At 42.2% G+C, this 22019-nt stretch overlaps 1 protein-coding gene across 1 annotated transcript in view; it reads left to right on the plus strand.

Annotated features, from left to right (window-relative positions):
- Window positions 1-22019, plus strand: part of gabra4 (gamma-aminobutyric acid type A receptor subunit alpha4) — a 38845-nt gene that overhangs the window by 13273 nt on the left and 3553 nt on the right. Inside the window, exons 7-8 of the mRNA XM_079893203.1 lie at window positions 1572-1724; window positions 16998-17260. Coding sequence (XP_079749329.1) covers window positions 1572-1724; window positions 16998-17260 — 416 coding nt within the window. The remainder of the gene's footprint in view (window positions 1-1571; window positions 1725-16997; window positions 17261-22019) is intronic.

The raw sequence follows: 22019 nt of genomic DNA on the forward strand, positions 1-22019 counted from the left end.
AAACCTGATTTCAAACGGATATGCAAAAAAAATGTAATTTGGACTCTTATGTTCACCATGGCTGCATTTATTGGATCAAAAATACAGTAAAACAGTATTATTGTAAAATAATATTACAATTTATTTAAATATATTTAAAAATGTCATTTATTCTTGTTATGCAAAGCTGAATTTTCAGGATCATTACTCCAGTCTTCAGTGTCACATGATCCTTCAGAAATCATTCTAACATGCTGATTTGATGCTCAGGAAACGTTTTGTTGTTATGTTCAATGTTGAAAACAATTGTGTTGCTGTCTTTACGGTCACTTTTTATCAGTTTAATGCATCCTTGCTGAATAAAGTATTAGTCTTTCAAAAAAATCTTACTGACCCCAAATGATGGAGTAGTGCTTGCAAAGCAGCATATATTGAGGTCTAAACCCCATTGAGAATTGAAGAATCTATTCATTTTCGGGTTTTCTAATCTTTAAAATAAAAATAATAATAATAAAAAAATACACAACATTTCTGCTACTGTTTTACTGTCACTTTTGATCAGTTGTGTATTATATTTGTGTTCATACATTAACCATTTATAGAAACATGTCCAAGCCAGCTGTGACCATGACATGGACATTTTGATAATAGCTTGTTTTATTTTTATGTGGCCCCTACATTCCATGACTATAACATATAATATGCTCTGATTGGCTGTTATTATGTCACATTATGCAGCATTTTAGTTTGCAGTCAACACTTAAACCGATGTGAAACAACATTCTTTAATTGACACAGAAAACCTAAACTTACCTAAAAGTAAATCCTTGCGCTGCATTGCATGAACTGCTATTTCTAATGCAAATCTACCTTTGATTAGACTTAATTATAGGCTACTGCTCACTCTAATGGAAGAATTACATTTTAAACATTGAGCTCCAACAGATGTGATGCCTTTACGTTTTATCCTGTGCGTTACAAATGCCAGTTGTTTTCTTCCACCAAAAGTCAGTACAGTAGGTCTGAACAAATACTCTTAAAGCCGACTGGTCACGTTACACACGTCCATCTTTCAGCACGCACATGTTCAGAGTCACCTGGTCTGCGTCCGAGAGTCACCTGATCACGGAGAATACTTGATGGCGACGTAAGCTAGATTAAAAGAAAAACAATTTTACTCATGCCACATGGCGTAATGTCAGCTTAAACGTAAAGGTCAGCGTGAGCGCTTTCAGAACGGCTTGGTTTTTTAGAGCAACTGTGTACTTCAATTAAACAGAAGGGGGGAGGGGGGGGGAAACAATGCCAATTGTTTATTTATTTATTACATCTTTCTTATCAAAATGACATAAGAGATTTGGAGCATTCAGCGTGTGTTTTGATGGCTGGAGCTCTGGTTCCCAATACGGCTGCAAGCCTCATTCTGTTAAAATAAGATGAATCTGCCAGCGCAGCTTAACAGCCAGAAAACTTTGCTATTCAGCCAAAATAAGTCTGCCGTGGTGACAGACTGTCATTCTGACCTTGTTCCTATGCGTGTTCACTTTCAGGATTATAAGGCACTTCCCGTTTCTGTTTCTCTGCTCTTTCAGGTGAATATGTGGTAATGACGGTCTACTTCCACTTGAAACGGAAAATGGGCTACTTCATGATTCAGACGTACATCCCCTGCATCATGACTGTAATCCTTTCCCAAGTGTCTTTCTGGATAAATAAGGAATCCGTACCCGCCAGAACTGTCTTTGGTATGTGTTACTCTCAAATCTTCTGCACTGTTTGAGCCGCCAACACCATTTTCATGCAAATATGGAGAAGAGAGCTGTTTCCTTCTGTCATATCTCCCTTCCTCCCTCTATCCATTTATCAGTTTTCATACTTCTCTTCCTTTTTTTATTATTTTGTTTTATTCTGCTATGTGTAATGGTTAATTTCTTTTTTAACCTCAGGTGAAGGCCGCTTTTGAAAGTGGGTTAGCGTTACTTTCTACCCAGATTGCATTGCTGAGGATATACAGTGTGAAGTTGTGCCGTGCTAGAGATGCAACATTAAATTGTTTAGCAAATGACAAACGATTATGAACTGCGTTAAAGCTGGTGTCATTAGATATTCATGCACTTTGTACAGTCGCAGAAACTTTCACACTTTCATATGGAGGTTGGAGATTTCTGACGTATTCTTTCTTTTTTTTTTTGTCTTGCATTTTCTGTTTTATGCATAGTAAGTTCTTATGACAACTAGAGCAGATTTACATGCTCACATTTACATAGATGGACAAGGTAGTACTTTTATTCAGCAAGGATGCATTATATTTATTAAAAGTGACAGTAATTACATTTATAATGTTACAAAATATATCCATTTAAAAAAAATGCTGTTCTTTTAAACTTTCTTTTAAGATAACTTAAACAGCACAGCTGTTTTCAACATTGATATTAATAATAAATGTTTCTTGAGCAGCAAATCATCATATTGGAATGATTTCTGAAGGATCATGTGACAAAGACGACTGGAGTAATAATGCTGAAAATTCAGCTTTGCACCACAGAAATACATTACATTTTAAAATATACTCAAGTAGAAAACAGTTATTTTAAATGTTTTTCCTCTATTTTATATCAAATAAATGCAACTTTATTTTGTTTTTGGGATCTACTAGAATAGGTTTTCAAGCTTGATTTTCTTTAAAACACATTATTTTTCACATATTCTCCATTGTTGCAGGTCCTCTCTTCCCAGTCTATCAGTAACGCTCTGTTTAGTTCCTGTCTCTATGAAGCCCCTTCTTCCGAAAAACACAATGTGCTCTGATTGGTCGGCTGGCCCAGTGTGTTCTGATTGGTCAACCGCTTCGAGCTTGTTTCGGATATGCCCCGCCCCTTACAATAACCCCAGGTTTCAACACACTACTAACTAACTTAAACAGGCCCGCCCCCTTTTTTGCAGATGATTTTAGCGGGAGTTATTTAAATGAGGGAAATTGTGACGTGTTCGTTCATGGAAGAAAACTCAAGACTATAATCGATGTGTTTCAGGGAGTTCAGAAACAGACATTGATACAGAGAATAACTCCCGCTGGAGTGACTTTGTGCTTTGTAACTTTGCAGACCTTTTCATGCTCAAACAGCAACATTACACACTAAAAGTTGAAAAAGCGTAATAGGTCCTCTTTAATAAATCTTTTGAATGGTAGTGTATGTACAGTGTGAAATCTCAAATCTTGACAACCAAGGATTAATTACTAACCCAGAATATGTGTGAAGCGAGATAACCATCTATCTATCTGAAGGGTGTTTTCTGTTTGTGTTAAAGTGTTAGTTTGGTTTGGCTTCATCACAAACTACTGAATCATAACGCGTGTCACGAAGTGTATCATATCATGAGGTAATTGGCGATACCCAGTACTATGAAAATGATAGAGTTTGGTTTTTGTGTGTGTTGCAGGATCAAAAAATGAGTGAGTGTATGCTTGTTAAATTCATGTTCATGAGTTCACCTGCCCACATAATAGTAGTTAGGAGGCTCAATCCCAAGGCTCAAGCTCTCGTTTCCACTGGCAGGCATCGCTTTAGCACCATGTGCCCGATCAGTCCTGAACACTCATGTTTGCTGCATGTGACCTTATCTTTACATGACAAAAACACATCTACACACACGCTCGTGCACACACCTCCTGTTTCCCTCCACACTTCACCTGGGGCACTAGAGATGCTGAGAATAGCACGCTCTCATTCTCCACTGGAAAAGTGTAACAATGACCCACCTTCAGATGGCTACTAACAGAGCGGTGCGCTTGGACTCGGGCCAGAGGAGCGGCTTTTCGTGTCCTAGATGGAAGTGTGCTTAGTGAAGGGGTTTCTGGGTAATGACAGGGTGGGTTTTTGATGGCCGGTGCATGTGCAGAATGGACGCAGCAGGAGACCACAATGATCTGTTGTTTATCTGTTCTGGGATGGCTTCCATATTTCGCTTTCTCTACACTTGTCTCTAGTGTACTTTGGAAAGGCTTCCTAATGGCTCAGTTACTGATTTTTTTTACTACCTTTGTCAGCACAGTGTAGTTTGAAATTAGTTTGGTAGTGTTTAATAAAATGTCTTGCCTTGTTTTTCTCTACTTAGACCATTTAAGCTGTAAAAATGGGTCATTCAGCTTCAATGTGAGAACAGCACACTCATACACAGTACACTCATGAAGTGCTATTTATAATATACATAAAATCTCAACTTGCTGAATTTTTATTTTGTTAATGCAAAATATGTTATCACCCAGATCTTTATACAAAGTTGTATATATGAGTAAGTCCAACTTTATCTGTGTACATACGCTCGTGTAGGGGTGATAGGCCTGTATACTACAGTATATAGCAAATCTCTCCTGCTTGATTGCTTGTATGTTTCGTTGGAGAAAGTAAACTATATTACATTCATACAGCTCTGCTAAATGCCACTATAAGACATGGAGATATTAAGACATTATAAGCATTAACAAGTTGCTTTTGAACAATGTGTATTGTGTAAAATGCCATACAAATACATTTGACTTGACGTGAGTCGAACCTTGAAGACATTAGCATATGTGCATATGCTAATAATGCTTTCACATATCCATAAACTAGAATATAAAATAGAATAGGACCCATTTAAAACGGATAGTTCACCTAGAAATTTACCGAGAACGTCTCGGTTACATATGGTAACCCTCGTTCCCTGAGGGAGGGAACGGAGACGTACGTCGTGGTGAACGACGAATAGGAATCTCGCTAGAGAGGCCAATCTACTTCGAGTGAAACTAAACGAGCCAATGCATATTGGCGTGCAATCATTTGCATCAGCTGTGCAGCCTCGCAGCGCGGGTATTTAACGAGCAGCTGGTGCGATTGCACTTCAGTTTTTTGCTGAGGAGCCGAGCCGGTGAGCTGGCTGCCCCGGCGGGTCGCAGCAGATGTGGCGACGGGACGTACGTCTCCGTTCCCTCCCTCAGGGAACGAGGGTTACCATATGTAACCGAGACGTTCCCTATCGTCCGGTCACTACGACGTACGTCGTGGTGAACGACGAATAGGAATCCCTACTAAAGTGCCACAGCTGCTGCACCCCATCCAGCGCCCTGAGCAAGCCTCTACACCTTCTTGCCTGGAAGGACGATAGGAAAGGGCTTACACCAAGAGTATCCACACTGTTGTTCCGTGATAACCCATACAGTGATATATTGGATAACACTGGGAAGCGTGCCCGAACTGAGGGAGGGGAACGCTGCGGGAACCACATTCTTAAGAAGAGTTATGTGGGAAAACACATATGGACTAACCCAAGGGTTGTACTGCATATGAATAATGGGTGACTTAGCCCAAGGGAAAGACACGGGCTTCCGTTTAGGAGCAGCCGTGGAAGATATACACATATGGGATCCCTGTAGGGTCACACATATGGGACCCAGCCTAGACCCGGTTCTCAAGGATTCAGCGGATAAAGGCCTGGCACAGGACGCTCCGCCACGTCCGGACCGAGGGTGTTTGGAGGACTCGACAGGTTTTGACTCTGGAGCAATAAGGGTGCACAGTAGGGTGCAGCAAGCCGACAGAGCCGGTACTCACAGTGTTTCTACCCGTTTAGGGTGAGAACACAGGAGGACACGGGCTCTACACGTAGGCTATAGTATCTAGCGAACGTGTTAGGTGTCGCCCAGCCCGCAGCTCTACAGATATCTGTTAGCGAGGAGCCACGTGCCAGCGCCCAAGAGGATGCAACGCCTCTCGTGGAGTGTGCATGCAACCTGAGCGGGCAGGGCACGCCTTGAGCTTCATAAGCCAAGGCGATGGCATCCACTATCCAGTGGGCCAACCTCTGCTTGGAGACAGCCTTTCCCTTCTGCTGGCCTCCGTAACAGACAAAGAGCTGGTCTGAGGTCCTGACGCTTTGGGTTCTGTCCACGTACATACGCAGAGCGCGAACGGGACAGAGCAAAGCCAGGGCTGGGTCTGCCTCCTCCACGGGCAGCGCTTGCAGGTTCACTACCTGATCTCTAAAGGGAGTGGTAGGAACCTTGGGCACATAGCCAGGCCGGGGTCTCAGTACAACATGGTTGTCACCCGGCCCGAACTCTAGGCACGATTCGTCGACCGAAAAAGCTTGCAGGTCCCCTACCCTCTTGATCGAGGCCAGTGCAATCAGCAGCAAAGTCTTCAAGGAGAGAAGCTTTAAGTCTGCTGACTGCAAAGGCTCAAAGGGAGCATCCTGAAGTGCTCGGAGCACCAGGGAAAGGTCCCAAGAGGGTATGGAGGGGGGACGAGGAGGATTTAATCGTCTCGCCCCCCTAAGGAACCTGACGACCAGGTCGTGCTTCCCAACTGTTTTGCCATCTATGTGGTCATGATATGCTGAAATAGCAGCAGCATGTACTTTAAGGGTGGAGGGAGACAGCCTTCGCTCCAACCCTTGCTGCAAGAAGGAAAGCACTGACCCTATCGAACATCTTCGGGGGTCCTCTCTGCGGGAGGAACACCACTCGACGAACAGGTTCCACTTCAAGGCGTACGCACGTCTCGTAGACGGCGCTAGCGCAGAAGTGATGGTGTTAAGTACCTCTGGGGGTAAGTCACCTAGAACCTCCGCGTCCCGTCAGGGACCAGACATGGAGTTTCCAGAGGTCCGGACGCGGGTGCCAAAGGGTGCCCCGTCTCTGAGTCAGAAGATCCTTCCTCAGAGGAATGGGCCAGGGAGGGACTGTCACGAGGAGCATAAGTTCTGGGAACCAAGTCCGGGTGGGCCAATAGGGAGCCACCAGAAGGACCTGCTCCTCGTCCTCCCTGACTTTGCACAGGGTCTGTGCAAGAAGGCTCACTGGGGGAAACGCATATTTGCGGAGGCCCCGGGGCCAGCTGTGTGCCAGTGCATCCGTGCCGAGTGTTCCCTCGGTCAGGGAGTAAAACAACCGGCAGTGGGAGGTCTCTGAGGAGGCAAACAGGTCTACCTGAGCCTCTCCGAACTCTCTCCAGATCAGCTGAACCGCCTGGGGGTGGAGTCGCCATTCTCCCGGGAGCACAGCTCGTGATAGCTCGTCGGCCACACGGTTGAGCACACCGGGGACATACATGGCTCGAAGCGACCTCAGATGCTTCTGACTCCAAAGGAGGAGATGGCGGGCGAGTTGCGACATGCGACGGGAGCGTAGACCACCTTGACGGTTGATGTACGCAACGGTCGCAGTGTTGTCCGTACGGACCAGCACGTCTCTGCCCTGTAGCGGCCTTTTCAGGCGGCTCAGAGCGAGACGTACTGCTAGCAACTCGAGGCAGTTGATGTGCCAATGCAGTTGGGGGCCCGTCCACACCCCTGACACTGCATGCCCGTTGTACGTGGCACCCCAGCCCATGGCAGAGGCATCTGTGAAAACCACAGCATGCCTGGACACCTGTTCCAAGGGGACTCCTGCCCGAAGGAACGAGGGGTCTGACCACGGACTGAAGGTCTGGCGGCACTCCGGAGTGATTGCCACCCGGTGAGTGCCGTGATGCCACGCCCATCTCGGGACTCGGCCGTGAAGCCAGTGCTGAAGCGGTCTCATATGGAGCAGGCCGAGCGGAGTTACCGCTGCTGCCGCTGCCATATGCCCCAGGAGCCTCTGAAAGAATTTCAGTGGGACCGCTGTCCTGCCTTAGAACGTGTTCAAGCAGTTCAACACCGACCGAGTGCGCTGCTCTGTGAGGCGCGCTGTCTGAACGACCGAATCCAACTCCATACCGAGAAAAGAGAACCTCTGCACGGGGGCGAGTTTGCTCTTTTCCCAGTCGACCTGAAGGCCCAGCTGGCTGAGGTGCCTGAGCACGAGGTCCCTGTGTTCGCATAACTGATCTCGAGAGTGTGCTAGTATGAGCCAGTCATCAAGATAGTTGAGGATGCGAACGCCCTGTTCTCTCATGGGAACAAGGGCCCCCTCTGTGACTTTCGTGAAGACACGGGTAGACAGGGACAGGCCGAAGGGCAGGACCTTGTACTGATATGCTCGACCCTCGAACGCAAGGCGCAGAAACGGCCTGTGTCGAGGAAGAATCGAGACATGAAAGTACGTGTCCATCAGGTCGATCGCTGCAAACCAATCTCGGGGACGGATGCATTCGAAAATGCGTTTCTGCGTGAGCATTTTGAACGGTAGCTTGTGAAGGCTCCAATTCAAAACTCACTGATCCAAGATCGGTCGTAACCCACCACCTATCTTGGGTACAATGAAGTAGGGACTGTAGTGCCCTGACCTCATATCGGCTGGAGGGACCGGCTCTATCGCGTCCTTCGCCAGTAGGACTGCGATCTCCACGCGCAAGACATGGGCATCGGCTGCTCTCACTGTAGTGGAGTGGATGGCCCGAAACTTGGGGGACGCCGGGCGAACTGAATCGCATAGCCGAGCCTGATGGTCCGAATAAGCCAGCAAGACGGACTGGGGAGCGCTAGCCAGGCTCGCAGAGACCGTACAAGCGGGACCAAAGGGACCATAGGCTTACCCGGAGTGGGGCAGCGAGGTGGAAGACAGGGGCTCGGCTCGGAAGGCTCTCTCTGGGAGGCGGCCCGTAGCAGAGTCTGAGTGTGCTGTGCAACACTTACCTGATTCCACGAGGCAGGAGGTGCAGGAGGCGGCTTGGTTGCATTCTCGAACCGCACACTGTTGCCTGCTGGCGATAGAAGAGGCGGATGAAAGTGGTGAGGATTCTGTCCTCCCACTGCTCTCCTGGCCCTCTTCAGACCCAGGGATAGAAGAACTGCTCTCTTTTTTTTTTTTTTTTTTTTTGAGAGAGAATTTGGGTACCACTGTGACTCCAGTGGTGGAACACTCAAAAAGATTCGTTCCCCGGCCCTCCACTGGAAAAGAGCAGCTCCACCCATCTCCGGGTCACCCATCTCAGGGGTGATTGTTTCACCGACCACTTAAACAGTGGCTGAGACGGGCGGTGTCGTCCTCCTGCAGCGGACACAGTAGAGCAGGCTGTGTCGGAGTGTTTTTATTTTTATTTTTATTTTTTGCAGGGGATGACACCCTTGGCGACAAGTAGACTGAGGGGCAGCCCACGAGGCACTCTGGTGGTACGTCGGGGAAGCACTTCAGTCTGCTGCTGACTGCGGAGAACTGCTGGGCCAATTCTCAACAGTGTCGCCGAAAAGGCCACCTTGTGAGATGGGAGCATCGAGAAAGCGTACTTTGACGACGTCTCGCACCTCTGCAAGGACAGCCAGGGGCGCTTCTGGACCACCAAGGTGGACATCGTCTGGCCGAGGGCCTGCGCTGTGACTTGAACACGGTCAGTCGACAAGTGCAGCTCAACTCCGGCTCAGAACTACCCTCGTGCAATAAGAGTGCCTTGGCCTCGCATGCAGGGCAGAGGTGGCTCGCCAGAGGCACAGCCACCCCACCAACGAGGGTAGCGAGAGAGGTGAAAACTTAACAGAATTTGGCACTTTTGGCGTTCCATATTTTGGCACCAATATAGCTCCATACTCCTAAGTTTTCAATGCACATCCGAGAAAGACCCGGGAAAGCATGGCTGTCAGTTCTGAATCTGATTCAGCATAAGCACACACACTATTACAGTGGGAACTCAGCATACCCTCATTTCCAGAACAAACAGGCCCTCTCTCCGATGCAGCAATCGACATCTGCCCTCAGCTGGAGCCCTGAATGAAACGCTAGGTTCCTCCAATTTTGAAGGACCAGCAATCTCATCCAGAAGCTGCACAGCTTGTGATGCGCTAGAGAGGGAGGGGCCCTAGGGGGTTGGTTCCCCGAAGGAGAAGCCCTCAGCTCTCAGATCACCCAAGCCATTTTACTGAAGTAGACCTCTCCTGGTGGCCACCAGGGAGGGCGCTACAACAGAGAATAGACAAGGAGACCGCGCACCTAGAGCGCCGAGCGAGCGCTGGGTTGCCGTGACAACCCGCGCTGCAGCCCGGCAGCTCGACGGCACACGACACGCTGAGGAGCGAGAGATCCGTCGGGTTTTCCCCGCGAACGCTCTCGCTCATGGTCCCCCAGAGTGTCGAGCAGACCTGCAGCTGTGCTTTTACACACAGCAGCGGCTGGCCAACAACAGAGGGGACTCAACTTTCCGGAGAAAGAAGAGTTGACCGGCGTGCCGACGTGGTCATGTTCCCGTGCGAGAACATGAACCACCCACGAACACAGTCTCACATGTTTCCCAGGCATGCGAGACAGTGATCGTGGCCGTCAGTGAGGACAGGAAACGACCGCAACCAGAAACACACGGGTGGAATGTCATCTTTAGAAAGACGCCACTCACACCCATGTAAGCTCTTTCAGGGAAATACTCTCCTAGGTACTGAAGCACGCAGGGGAACGGTCGCAGCGGACACAGACAGAATATGCAACCTGTCGTGCGCTGTCTCTCTTCACGGCGGTCTTACCAGCCATAAGAACGGCTATTCAGCGCTCTTGGCGCACCGTTACCAGCTGTGAAAACAGCTTTTTTGTTTTGCTCAGTCAGAAACACAAAAACAAAAAGAGAGAGAAAAAGAAAGTCGACCCCGCTGCTGCGCTGTATCGCCCGCACCAGACACGAGAGATCATCTTGAAGAGCTTGCTCGTTGTTTGATCACTCAGTAGATTAAACAGCATCGAAACGCTCGGCTCCGAAGCAAAAAGCTGAAGTGCAATCGCACCAGCTGCTCGTTAAATACCCGCGCTGCGAGGCTGCACAGCTGATGCAAATGATTGCACGCCAATATGCATTGGCTCGTTTAGTTTCACTCGAAGTAGATTGGCCTCTCTAGCGAGATTCCTATTCGTCGTTCACCACGACGTACGTCGTAGTGACCGGCAGGGGCGTGTCTAGAAGGGGGGCACGGGGTGGCACCGGCCCCCCCTGGAATATGATTGGCCCCCCCTGGTGCCCCCCTAACATCATTGGGCTAGATTTACTGTCAACATGACAATGTCCAACGCCATTGGATCAGAGCGCTGTCAATCACTGCTTGATTTGCGATTCGCAAAGCAGAATCTCTGGTCTGCGTTTTTTTAAACAGGAGTCAGGAGAGAGACACCTCGATACGTCACTGTTTATGGTATACACACTCAATTACAGTATATATATTGTAAATTTCGTTGACGAAAAATGTTCGTCATTATTTTCGTCAACGACATTTTTTCACAGACTAACACGTTCGATAACTATATAAAAAACAGTTTTAAATGACGACAACTATGAATTATGAACAACGAATAAAAAATAGACGAAAATGTTAGGGAGGGGACGAGAGATCCAGTCAGAACTGATTTGCGTTTGTGGTAGATGCGAACATTTGAATTGTAACGTGCTGATCTACCCAGCGGCACACGAGTTGGAATGCGCTTGCTGCATGTCTCACAAATCGTTCAAAAATGTAAACGTCTGGGAGAAAGAGAAGGGCAGACATATGGACAGATCTGAATAAGAGTGACGACGCGAAAGAGAGCTTCGGTATGTTTTTCTGTGCGAACACACACACACACACACACACGCGCGCGACCCGAAGAGTGCAGCCCTGCGCGCTGCGCGCAATGGACTGAATTGAACTCTCTTTCGCGTCTGAATGGACAAATACACACAACATGTTGTCTAAATGTCCGTTTTTGAGAGTATTCACGTAAAACACAGTCGGTTATGTCTTTACAGAACGTACAGTTGTGAGAATATCGGATGTGCATTAGCAGTGCAATTGGATCTGCACACTCGGTCTTAAAGTGACAGTGCGTAATAAACCTAATGCCTTCTGTACACTTAATATTGTTCAAACAACAAAATAAAAAGAGAAAAGCATTCACTGCTCTTTAATAATAGCTTTAATAAAATTTAATTCATACAAATAAATATATCTGCTTGAAAGAATAAACAATGATGTATGCAAGTAAAGACTGCATAATAATTTATTGAAAAATAAAAAGACTGTTCTACTTTAGAAGTTTATCCAGTTGAATTTTCTGATTTCCCATGGGCCCCCCCTTACTGGTTCTTGGTCCCCCCTGTGCCCCCCCATTTATAAAATCCTGGAATCGCCCCTGGTGACCGGACGATAGGGAACCAACGTTTTTGGTGTCATTGACATCAAATCTGACACGACGCATCTTCACATGCCAAGTCTACACATGAGAAAGATAGTCGAAACTGGTTTGAAAGGACACAAGGGTGAGTAAATATTGACATAATTGTCTCTAAAGGTGAACTTTTACTTTAAATGAGTTACATTTTCTATTAGTTAGGATCTGATTGAAGGCTGTGAACCCTGTAACCCCATTTGTTTGTTCTATTCTTCGTGTTTGCTTGTATTGGCGACAGCTCCCTCATCCTTCTCAGCCAATAGCAGAAAGGCACCAAAGCAAAGCTCTCACAGTACTGTGGATTCGGCAGTGAAACAGAAGCAAAAACACATCCAGCACCTCTGGCTAAATGTAGCTTGTGATGTACCTATTGATCGCTCCAGATCGGTCTGTATGTGGGCGTTTGTGAGTGCGCTGTGATCGTGTGAAGTTTTCCAGAGAGTGTGGATGATTCTCCAGAGCTGTGAGCTCATCTTATAGGCAGTTTTTGGTTTAAACCCGAGTTCGATGCAAATCCCTCGGCCTGCCCCCGCAGATCCGAGTGCCACCGTGAGCACTGGCGGCACCTGTTTACCACGGTAGCTAGGTAACTCAGGTAGAGGTGTTAACTTCACTGTTTTATTCATAGTTTTGTCCTTTGACAAAATTAACATGCACAGAACAGCACTTGTGTTTGTCTACCACAGTATGTGGTAAGATATGCAAAGAATGATACTCACAGAAGGCAATTTCTGCAGAGACTAGCAGCTCTGAGACATGCATTTTAGGGTGCATGTATAGAGAGACCATGCACAGGTCGTACTTCACCCCCCAGACCAACCAATCAACCAATCAACCAACCAATCAATCAATCAATCAATCAATCAATCAATCAATCAATCAATCAATCTGTCAGTCTATCAATATATTTATTTCAATAAATAAATAAATAAATAACATTAACTTCAAATTTGAAATTTTAAGACAATGAAACCTATTTTAGGACCAATAAACACTTTCAACATTTTAACTAGTATCTATTATAAAATTAAATATATTTTAAATATTTATTATTTAAAAATATATTTAAAATAAATTATGTATATTATAATAGATAATAGTTAAATGTAGCACAGATATACTGTATATATATAAAATAAAATATTTAAATAATATGAAATAATATATGAAATAAAAAAATGATTATAGTGTGAAATATTTAGAAAATTACGTTTATTTTAGGACCATTGAGTTGTTTTTATTTTTCAATATTTATTTTTTTGTTTATTTTTTTTGACAATTAAACACTTTCCCCACAAATTGTCATTATTGTAATGGTTATTATTCTAATTCTTAGGTGATTTTTAATATTAGATTAATAGTATTGTATTTTTTACTTTAATAGTGTTTTTATTACAGTTTTTCTCAATTGCTAAAACACAATTTCTGAAACCTTGCTCCATTTTCTGAAAACATTAAACACAAAACCTCATCTTCAAGCACTATTCACAAAACCTCTGACTCCTCTTGCAAAATGAAACTTTCGCCTCAAAACAGTTTTACCTGTGTTCAAAATCAAACAAATTTGATCAAATATATCATACACAAAGTGATCAAAATGATATATACTATCAAGCAGTCAGTAAACAATACACCAAAAAACAGAAAACACATTGTTCGAAACATATAGTTCTCGAAAGGTATCTATGGATTGCTATTCTGTTTAGACACCTTACTGTACCATCAACTTTGTTGATATGAACCTGCAACCAGTCAAAATCTATTGAGCAGTCAGTACTGTTAACAAATGGAAAGCACAATGTTCAGAGTCACACAATTTGTTCATTGTGCAGTATACAGCCTACAATGCACTGTACTACAGTATACTATACTAAAATCAAAGGAGTAAATGTGATCAGTGTGCTGCTTGTCTTTGGGCATCATTTGAAACAGGTTAAATCAGTTTTGAGTGGTTGTGTTCAATCAATGACGTGTGTTCTCTATTTGTATTTGATCGTTGCCACTTGTGTTTTCCAGTATGGATGACGTGTGCATTAGAGTGCAGGATGTGTTTTGAGAATGAGAATGTGTTTAGAGTTTTGCTGAAAAGTCTAAGTGAGATATGCACATTGTGTTTTACCATGTGAAATGGTTTAAGGTATTGACAACAGACTGCACAATTAGCTAAATGAGTTCAGGCAACTGAGAACTTTGTTCAGCCAATGGGTTTTAGTGTTTTAGCAATTGAGAAAAACTGTAAATCAGCATAAGGCACTACAACAAATACCATCATGTATAATTTATTTACACATTACAGTAAAAACAAAAAACAAAAAAAACATTACGATATTAAAAACTGAGGGCACATGTGCTTAATGTCATACAAATAATGCAAATCCAAAAAATAGAAATGGTCATAAACATCGATTTTTTGTTGTTGTTGTTGAAATATGACCCAGACATGTTCTTGACAGGCTTCGTTTCAAGTGGACTCGAGTGGTTCAGAAAACAGCTGTCACGCCAAGCAACAAACAACAAATTATTAGTGTGAAAGTGTCTTTTCATGTCCATGTTTATTTCTAACGTCTGCAGGCACTTGCAAACTCAAGAATACAGAGAAAATATGTAGGAGAGTGTTTTAGTCTTGTGTGCGGGGTTGGCTTTATGTGCAAGAGGTTTGTGTGTGTGTTTTCTTATGTTTTATTAGCGTGTGCATGTGGGTGTATGTGTGAGTCGAGAGAGATTCTGTGTGTGTGTGTGTGTGTGTGTGTGTGTGGGAGGAGAAGGGATACTGGCTGCCTCCGTGATTGTGTGTATGTGTGTGTCGGTGTATGTGTGTGACTCACGTCTGGCATGCTCACTGCTCTGTGGCAGAAACGCTTCCAATTTAAGACATTCAGGTTAAGAGTGAATTCCTGACTCCCCCTGGTGGTTCAGAGTGTTACTGCTATAGAACACCTCGTTTGGGATGACCCCATGAACCAAATAAACCTGTAGATTGACCAACACGTGAATGTTGGGAGAAGTTCTGCAAGCTGAACATTGTGAGGTGCAGAACATTGGTAAAAAAAAAGATAAAATCCAAAATAATAAAATGTAACTAAGATTTAGCTCATCATAAAGGAGGAGAAAATACTTACCATAAAATAAGAAATTGTTCCCATATATATATATATTTTTTTTGATGTGCACGATATTCCAAGCAAAATGTTGAAGCAACGGCTGAAATAACCATCTTTTTTGATTGACATCACAAATCCCTTCGTTTCTCAACTGTTTTCATGATGCAAACAATTCTTGAAGGATAAAATCAATCAATTTTTTTTATTTAGCTCTTAAAAATAAAGAGGGTTTTTGCAGTGATGCCATCGAAGAACCATTTTTGGTTCCCCAAAGAACCTTTCCGTGAACACTTCTTAAATTAACCATTTTATTATTAGAAAAAAAGAAGAAGAAAAAAACTTTTGTGCAATGGAAAGGTTCCATGATTGTTAAAGGTTCTTCATTGAACCATTGATGCCAGGTGATAAACCTCCTTTATTTTTAAGAGTGAGTGTCCTGTTTTATGGAAATGCATAAGATTATACAATCCGATACTGCTTTAAAGTGGAAGATCTCTTCTACTTGAATATTTTCTTTCAATTATTGTTTCATTGTGCCTTATTGTGTCTTCATATCCAGTTGCTTCTGTTAGCCTAATGTTATGGACCTAATGTAATGGGGCACTAATAGTTTTGCTCATTGATTTTAAACTCTCAGCAAATTACGTTGTTTCATGGTGGTCAGTTTTAATGAACTCCTAAGGGAAACATAGACCGGAAAGAGGAGAGAATAAAGGAATTATTATCACTAATAGACACTTATGGACTATTGGAATGATACTCAAACAGTTTGTTTCCATTTATGATTTGCAGTCACAGGTGAAGCAGTTTTACCTGTTTATAAGCGAAATTGCGTAAGAAATTAAGCATAAAGAGCAGTATGTTCATACTCAACTCATTACACTCTAAAAAGTTTAACTATGATTTACTCAATTTTTTCGGTGAAACATTTTTGCACTGGTTTTTTTTTTTTTTTTGGTACATTTTAAAGCTGTGGAATCAATGAAATATACTGTATGAATTGAGTAAAGGCAAGTAAAAAAATTAAGTAAATCTGAGTAACTGCATCTGGTACTAATTAACAAATAAAATTGAGTAGAAATAATTTAACATTTAAAAACCAATATTTATGAGTAATATTAACTGTTTTTATTTATGACTAATATTAACTTTTTTTATTTCCTTTAAACCTTTGTAAAATAGTATTCCATACAACCACCAGTTCAGACCATCTAAATTATCATAGCTTAATTGTTGCAGACAAAATGATATCAGATAAAGTGGTTGGCAGGAGTTTGTATCAGAATTGTATGCATACATTCACACATTTTCTTAAAAACATATTACTTAGTTTGTACATATTCTCCATTGTTGCAGCTCGTCTCTTCCCAGTCTGTCAGTAACACTGTTTAGTTTCTGTCTCTATGAAGCCCCTCCTTCCGTAAAGTGCAATGTGCTCTGATTGGTCGGCTGGACCAGTGTGTTCTGATTGGTCAATTACTTTCACCGTGTTTGTGAAATGTCCCGCCCCTTACCATAACTGTAAGTTTCAACACACTACTAACTAACTCAATCAGGCCCCGCCCCTTTATTTTGCGTATGCCTTGGGCGGGAATTATTTAAATGAGGAATATTGTGACGTGTTCGTTCCAGGAAGAAAACACAAGACTACAATCAAGGCGTTTCAGGGAGTTCATAAAAAGATATAGAGAATAACTCCCTTTGGATTGACTTTGTGCTTTGTAACTTTGCATACCTTTTTCATGCTGAAACAGCAACATTACACACTAAAGAAAGCTGAAAATGTAAACAAAGCATAATAGGACCTATTTAATGTACTCTTCTCTTTGTGTTTCTCCCAGGAATCACCACGGTGCTCACGATGACGACCCTCAGCATCAGCGCACGTCACTCTCTGCCCAAGGTCTCGTACGCCACGGCCATGGATTGGTTCATCGCGGTGTGTTTTGCTTTCGTCTTCTCTGCTCTCATCGAGTTTGCCGCCGTGAACTACTTCACCAACGCACAGGCGGAGAGAGCCAAGAGAAAACAGGCCGCCGCTGCCGCCAGTGCCAAGAGCTCCGCAGCGTCAGGCAAAGCCAAAGACACAGAGGAGGTTCTACAGGTGAGATTACAAACACTACATCTATCTTTAATATAAAACACACAGTTATGGCTTTAACATTTGATGGGATGAGCCGTGTCTGAAACTGTGTAAAATAGCTGTTACGCTGTACATCACTTCATTTATTAATGCGCCACGTTGCGCTGAAGTTCTAATGATGCCTTCAGCTCCTCCTGAGAGGTTCCTATTACAAGCTCCAAAGACATAATTATGATGTTATGTGCGTTCAAGTGATTTTCAATGGGGAAAAAGTGGACGCACTGGCACATTTTTACTTACCAAGATGGTTGGTGCAACCTGTATTTTATCATTCGGGTGCTGCCAAAAAGAATGATGGGAAGAGTATTTTGGTCTCACAAGTCTTTCATCTTATTACAGTCTCAACCAGTAGCATTTAATGGCAAGTTTAATAGCTATTTTTTTATCAGCAGCACACAAAATGCATTGTATATGTAAAATAAGATATTATGTTTCATCTTGCATAATGAAAATAAAAGCTATTTACGAACCATTTAGGTTTTTTGCATGTGCATTAGCAATTAAGAATATTTTTTTCTTCAAAAATATCATTACTGTAATGCGTCCTTTTGAGTTTGTGTTGTTGTTGTTGTTTTGTTGATGTTGTTGTTGTTTGGTAATTCTCATTCTCTGTGATTCTCATTAGATTTTTGAAACTTGTTTTCAGTAAAAAAGATACATAATTGTAATTTGTTATTTTAATAATAGGTATTTCATTTAAATGTATTTTAACCCTAAAGTATAGGCAGTATATATGTATACTGTATATTACCGTAATGCATAAACACTTCTAAATATCGTAATTTTTTCACATTGCACTCATAATAACCTGTGGAAATTTGTCAGGTAAATAATGTTGCAATGCAACAAATGTTAATAGTCTTAATTTTCCTGAAGCAAAACATAGTTTCTCATTATTTATATTTTCTTTTGATTTTGGGTTAAATGACCTGTACTTGTTCTTCACAGGTTTTGAGATTCGGCCAAAAAAAGGCCCACGGTTTCATCTTATAACACTTCTGCAATAAAATAAATGATCTGTGTACAGAAGCATAATGTGCAGAAAAGTAAAGGAGCTAAGGAAGGAGCAACACAAAGTCAAGCCATTTGTTTTTGTATTTTTGTGTTTTAATCGGGTAAGATGAGCCACCGTTGGGGCATCATGGGAGTTTTGTAGCGTAAACGTCACAAAACGGATGCTAGTTTAATTACAGCTGAAAGAGCAGCACATTGCGAGTGTGCTTATGCGCTGTGGATTTGGTCTTTTTGCTGGGATAATGTGCGTAAGCTGAGATGGCGGATTAGAAGTGGCACATGCTGACAGCTGTGAGACTTAGTGAGAGTGTGTCTGACTGTTGACGTGATGTATTGCGGGCCTGTTTTCTGGTCGTTCATTTTTACAGGCTGTTGAAGATGTTAATGTCCCTTATCTAATGGTGGCTCTCTGTAAGCCTTTCAAATCACCAATATTTCTCTTCCTCCTTTTCTCCCTCTCTCTGTCTTCTGCTCATCATAACACATTTCTGTTCGCCGAGTAAAAGGATGTGGTTCTTTACGGTGAATGTGGAAAATCTCAGCAGATGCAGGTTAACGGAGCTCGTATGACTCAGTCGGTGAGCTCAACACAGCGGGAACTACTGTACGCTTGACTTCACACACGTTACAAATAATCCAGCCTGGGAATTCATCGGCATTATCTCAGCACTCACATTCCTAGTGTTCAGGACTGCTTCATAATTTCATAGCTAGACTTTCACTAACTACACTACCAGTCAAAAGTTTGGAATAATTCAGAAATGAATACTTTTTTATATGAAGAAACTGTATTCAGAAGAGACTAATTCAAATGATCAAAGTGACAGTAAAGACATTTATAATGTTACAAAAGATTTCTTTAATAAATTGCTGCTCTTTTGAACTTTCTATTTATCAAGTAAATATTCAGTTTCCACAAAAATATGAAGCAGCACAACTGTTTCAACATTGATAATAATGAGAAATAATTCTTGAGCAGCAATCATGTGACACTGAAGATTGGAGTAATAATGCTGAAAATTCAGCTTTGATCACAGGAACAAAATACATTTTAAAATGTTATAATAGATAATAATAATATATAAGATAATTTCACAATATTACTGTTTTTTCTGTATGTTTGATCAAATAAATGCAGCCATAGTGAGCATAAGAGGCTTCTTTCAAATACATTAAAAATAATTATTATTATTCCAAAATTTTGCCGGTGGTTTTAAATTTTGATATGCAATACTTTTTCTTTATTTTTTTAAATATGATGATTTAGAAAGTAACAGGACGAATTACAGCATCTTAATAGGGCATTTTCTCAGACAGTGCTTGCATATAAATGGCACTATCAGCGAGCGCAATTCCCTCTTGTGTTTTTATATGCTTTATCTGAACCCATTAAATCACATTAAGAGAAAATCCCAGTATGGAGCAATTTAAGGCTGTGTATGTGCTGACCACAGAACGGCCACGGATTAATGAGCTGCCTTTAATAGGTTTTCCTATTCTGTAAAAGAAAGGAAAAAAAAAACTGAAAAGAAAATGTTCTTTACGTAGACAGAGCGCTGAAAGAGAGAAAATAAGCAAAGGATACAAATTATCAGGGAAATGACGAGAACTCTGCATTATGGGTAGGATTCCAGCAATCCTTTTGAATCCCTGCGTCCGAGTTCGGCATCTGCTGAGATTTGAACCGTTCAAGCCGCAGACACTTTGCTATCCAACAGAGTACTGGGGGGAAAAGTGCAGTAGATGCCAGGAAAAAGTAGTTACTTGTTGTGATGAAATACTAAGTACTTGTTTAACTACAGATTTAAAGCCTGTTTACACCAAGAATGATAACTATATCTATATTAGTGTCCACACCAAAGCACAATATCGCTCTGTTTATTATAAACACGAGCTGGAGCTTTGTCGTCTGACGCTTAAAAATGCTCTTTAAAGTAAAATGAATTCTGATTGGCTGTCAATGTTTTTTTATCAACATTTATCAGCTGAAAAAAAAATTCTGAAAGTGATTCCAACGATATTGTTACTCTTTACCGTTATTGTTATAGTTGTGGTGTGGACTCTGCTATTCTTTTACATTTGAGCGATTACTAAAACTCTTAATCATTATAGTTATCGTCCTTGGTGTGAACGGCCCTAAGAAAGTGGCAAATGTTCCTTGTGGGTCTGATCATAGGTCAAAGCATGAGGTGTGTGTAGGAATGTATTTATGTTGCACACCTGCATACCTACATGACAAGTAAGTTATTCATCAAATGTAGTTCATTCTATGAAGGTTCTATTCATTCTATTCGTACACATCTTACGTCTCACAGAGCTGTTGTATTGAGTCTCTTTCTTCTCTCCTCACAGCTTGCTCTAACATATTTTCCACACACCACAAGACACCAATTACACTTTGCCAACTGTTCATTTATCAGAGGAAATGGTGAAAAATATGAGGGTAAAACTGGGCTATCAGGTCCAGTGAGAGAAAGAAAGATCTCTCTTCACTATACTCCCAGTGTACGTGTTTAGCTCATGTACAGAACAGCACTGTACTGTACTCTATTCCATATACTTTAAGTAATTTGTGTGATTTAGTGTAATAGTGTTATCTCTCTCTCTCTCTCTCTCTCTCTCTCTCTCTCTCTCTCTCTCTCTCTCTCTCTCTCTCTCTCTCTCTCTCTATATATATATATATATATATATATATATATATATATATATATAGTTTCCTCATACAGTATGGCCAAGAAGACAGAAAGCGGGTCATTAAAAGTGTTATAGAAAACTCATAAAAATGCACTTTCAATCAGGAATTTCACATTCACACACACACACACACACACACACACACACACACACACACACACACACACACGCACACGCACATGCACACAGGATGTGGTTCAGGTTTCTCTACAGATGTCAGAGAGGACACTGCTACTGTTCATCTGGATTATAATCTTTTTATACATGTAATTTCATTCTACTGTTGTGTTGTCATGTTTTATGGGGACTTACAATAGACTTTCCATAGACATAATGATTTTTATACTGTACAAAAAGTATATTATCTCCCCTTACACTACCCCTACCCCTACACCTACCCATCACAGAAAACTTTCTGCATTTTTACATTGTCAAAAAACATCCCTTGATTTGATTAATAAGCTTTTTCTTAATGGGGACCAAAACATTTCCTCACAAGGACAAGGACTTTGGATATTGCCATCTTTGAGGTGATATTTTGTTCCCATAATTTACCAGGCCACACACATACACATATACACACATACACACACTGAGTGGACTCATCTCTTGTCCTTATTTATATGAAAAAAGCTGTTTATAGAATAGCTCCACCCTCCTCCTCCTCCGTACACCCACAAACAGCAAACCATCTGATCATAAAAGCTCCTTACAGCCCTGAACGTTACTGCAAGCGTGACGTCTGCTCGGTTGCACATTACAGACACGTGCTGCTCGCTGCATGGGACACATTCGGTTCCTGATATCTCCTTTAAAATGTCTTCAGTGATGCTTTTAAATATTCTGCAAACAGAAATAGTATTTATGTGTAAAGAGACATTATTTTGGCTGCAATACAATGGTTTCCTCAATTTATGAATTTGCTTTGAATCGTTTGTGTCAGAGACTGTTGTGAGACTCTTGCATGTCTTCTCATTAAAAACGCAGTGTAGATGTGGCAATGCAAATTGTC

Source organism: Squalius cephalus (assembly GCF_949319135.1).
Source record: "Squalius cephalus genome assembly, chromosome: 14".
In the NCBI taxonomy this organism is placed as follows: domain Eukaryota; kingdom Metazoa; phylum Chordata; class Actinopteri; order Cypriniformes; family Leuciscidae; genus Squalius; species Squalius cephalus.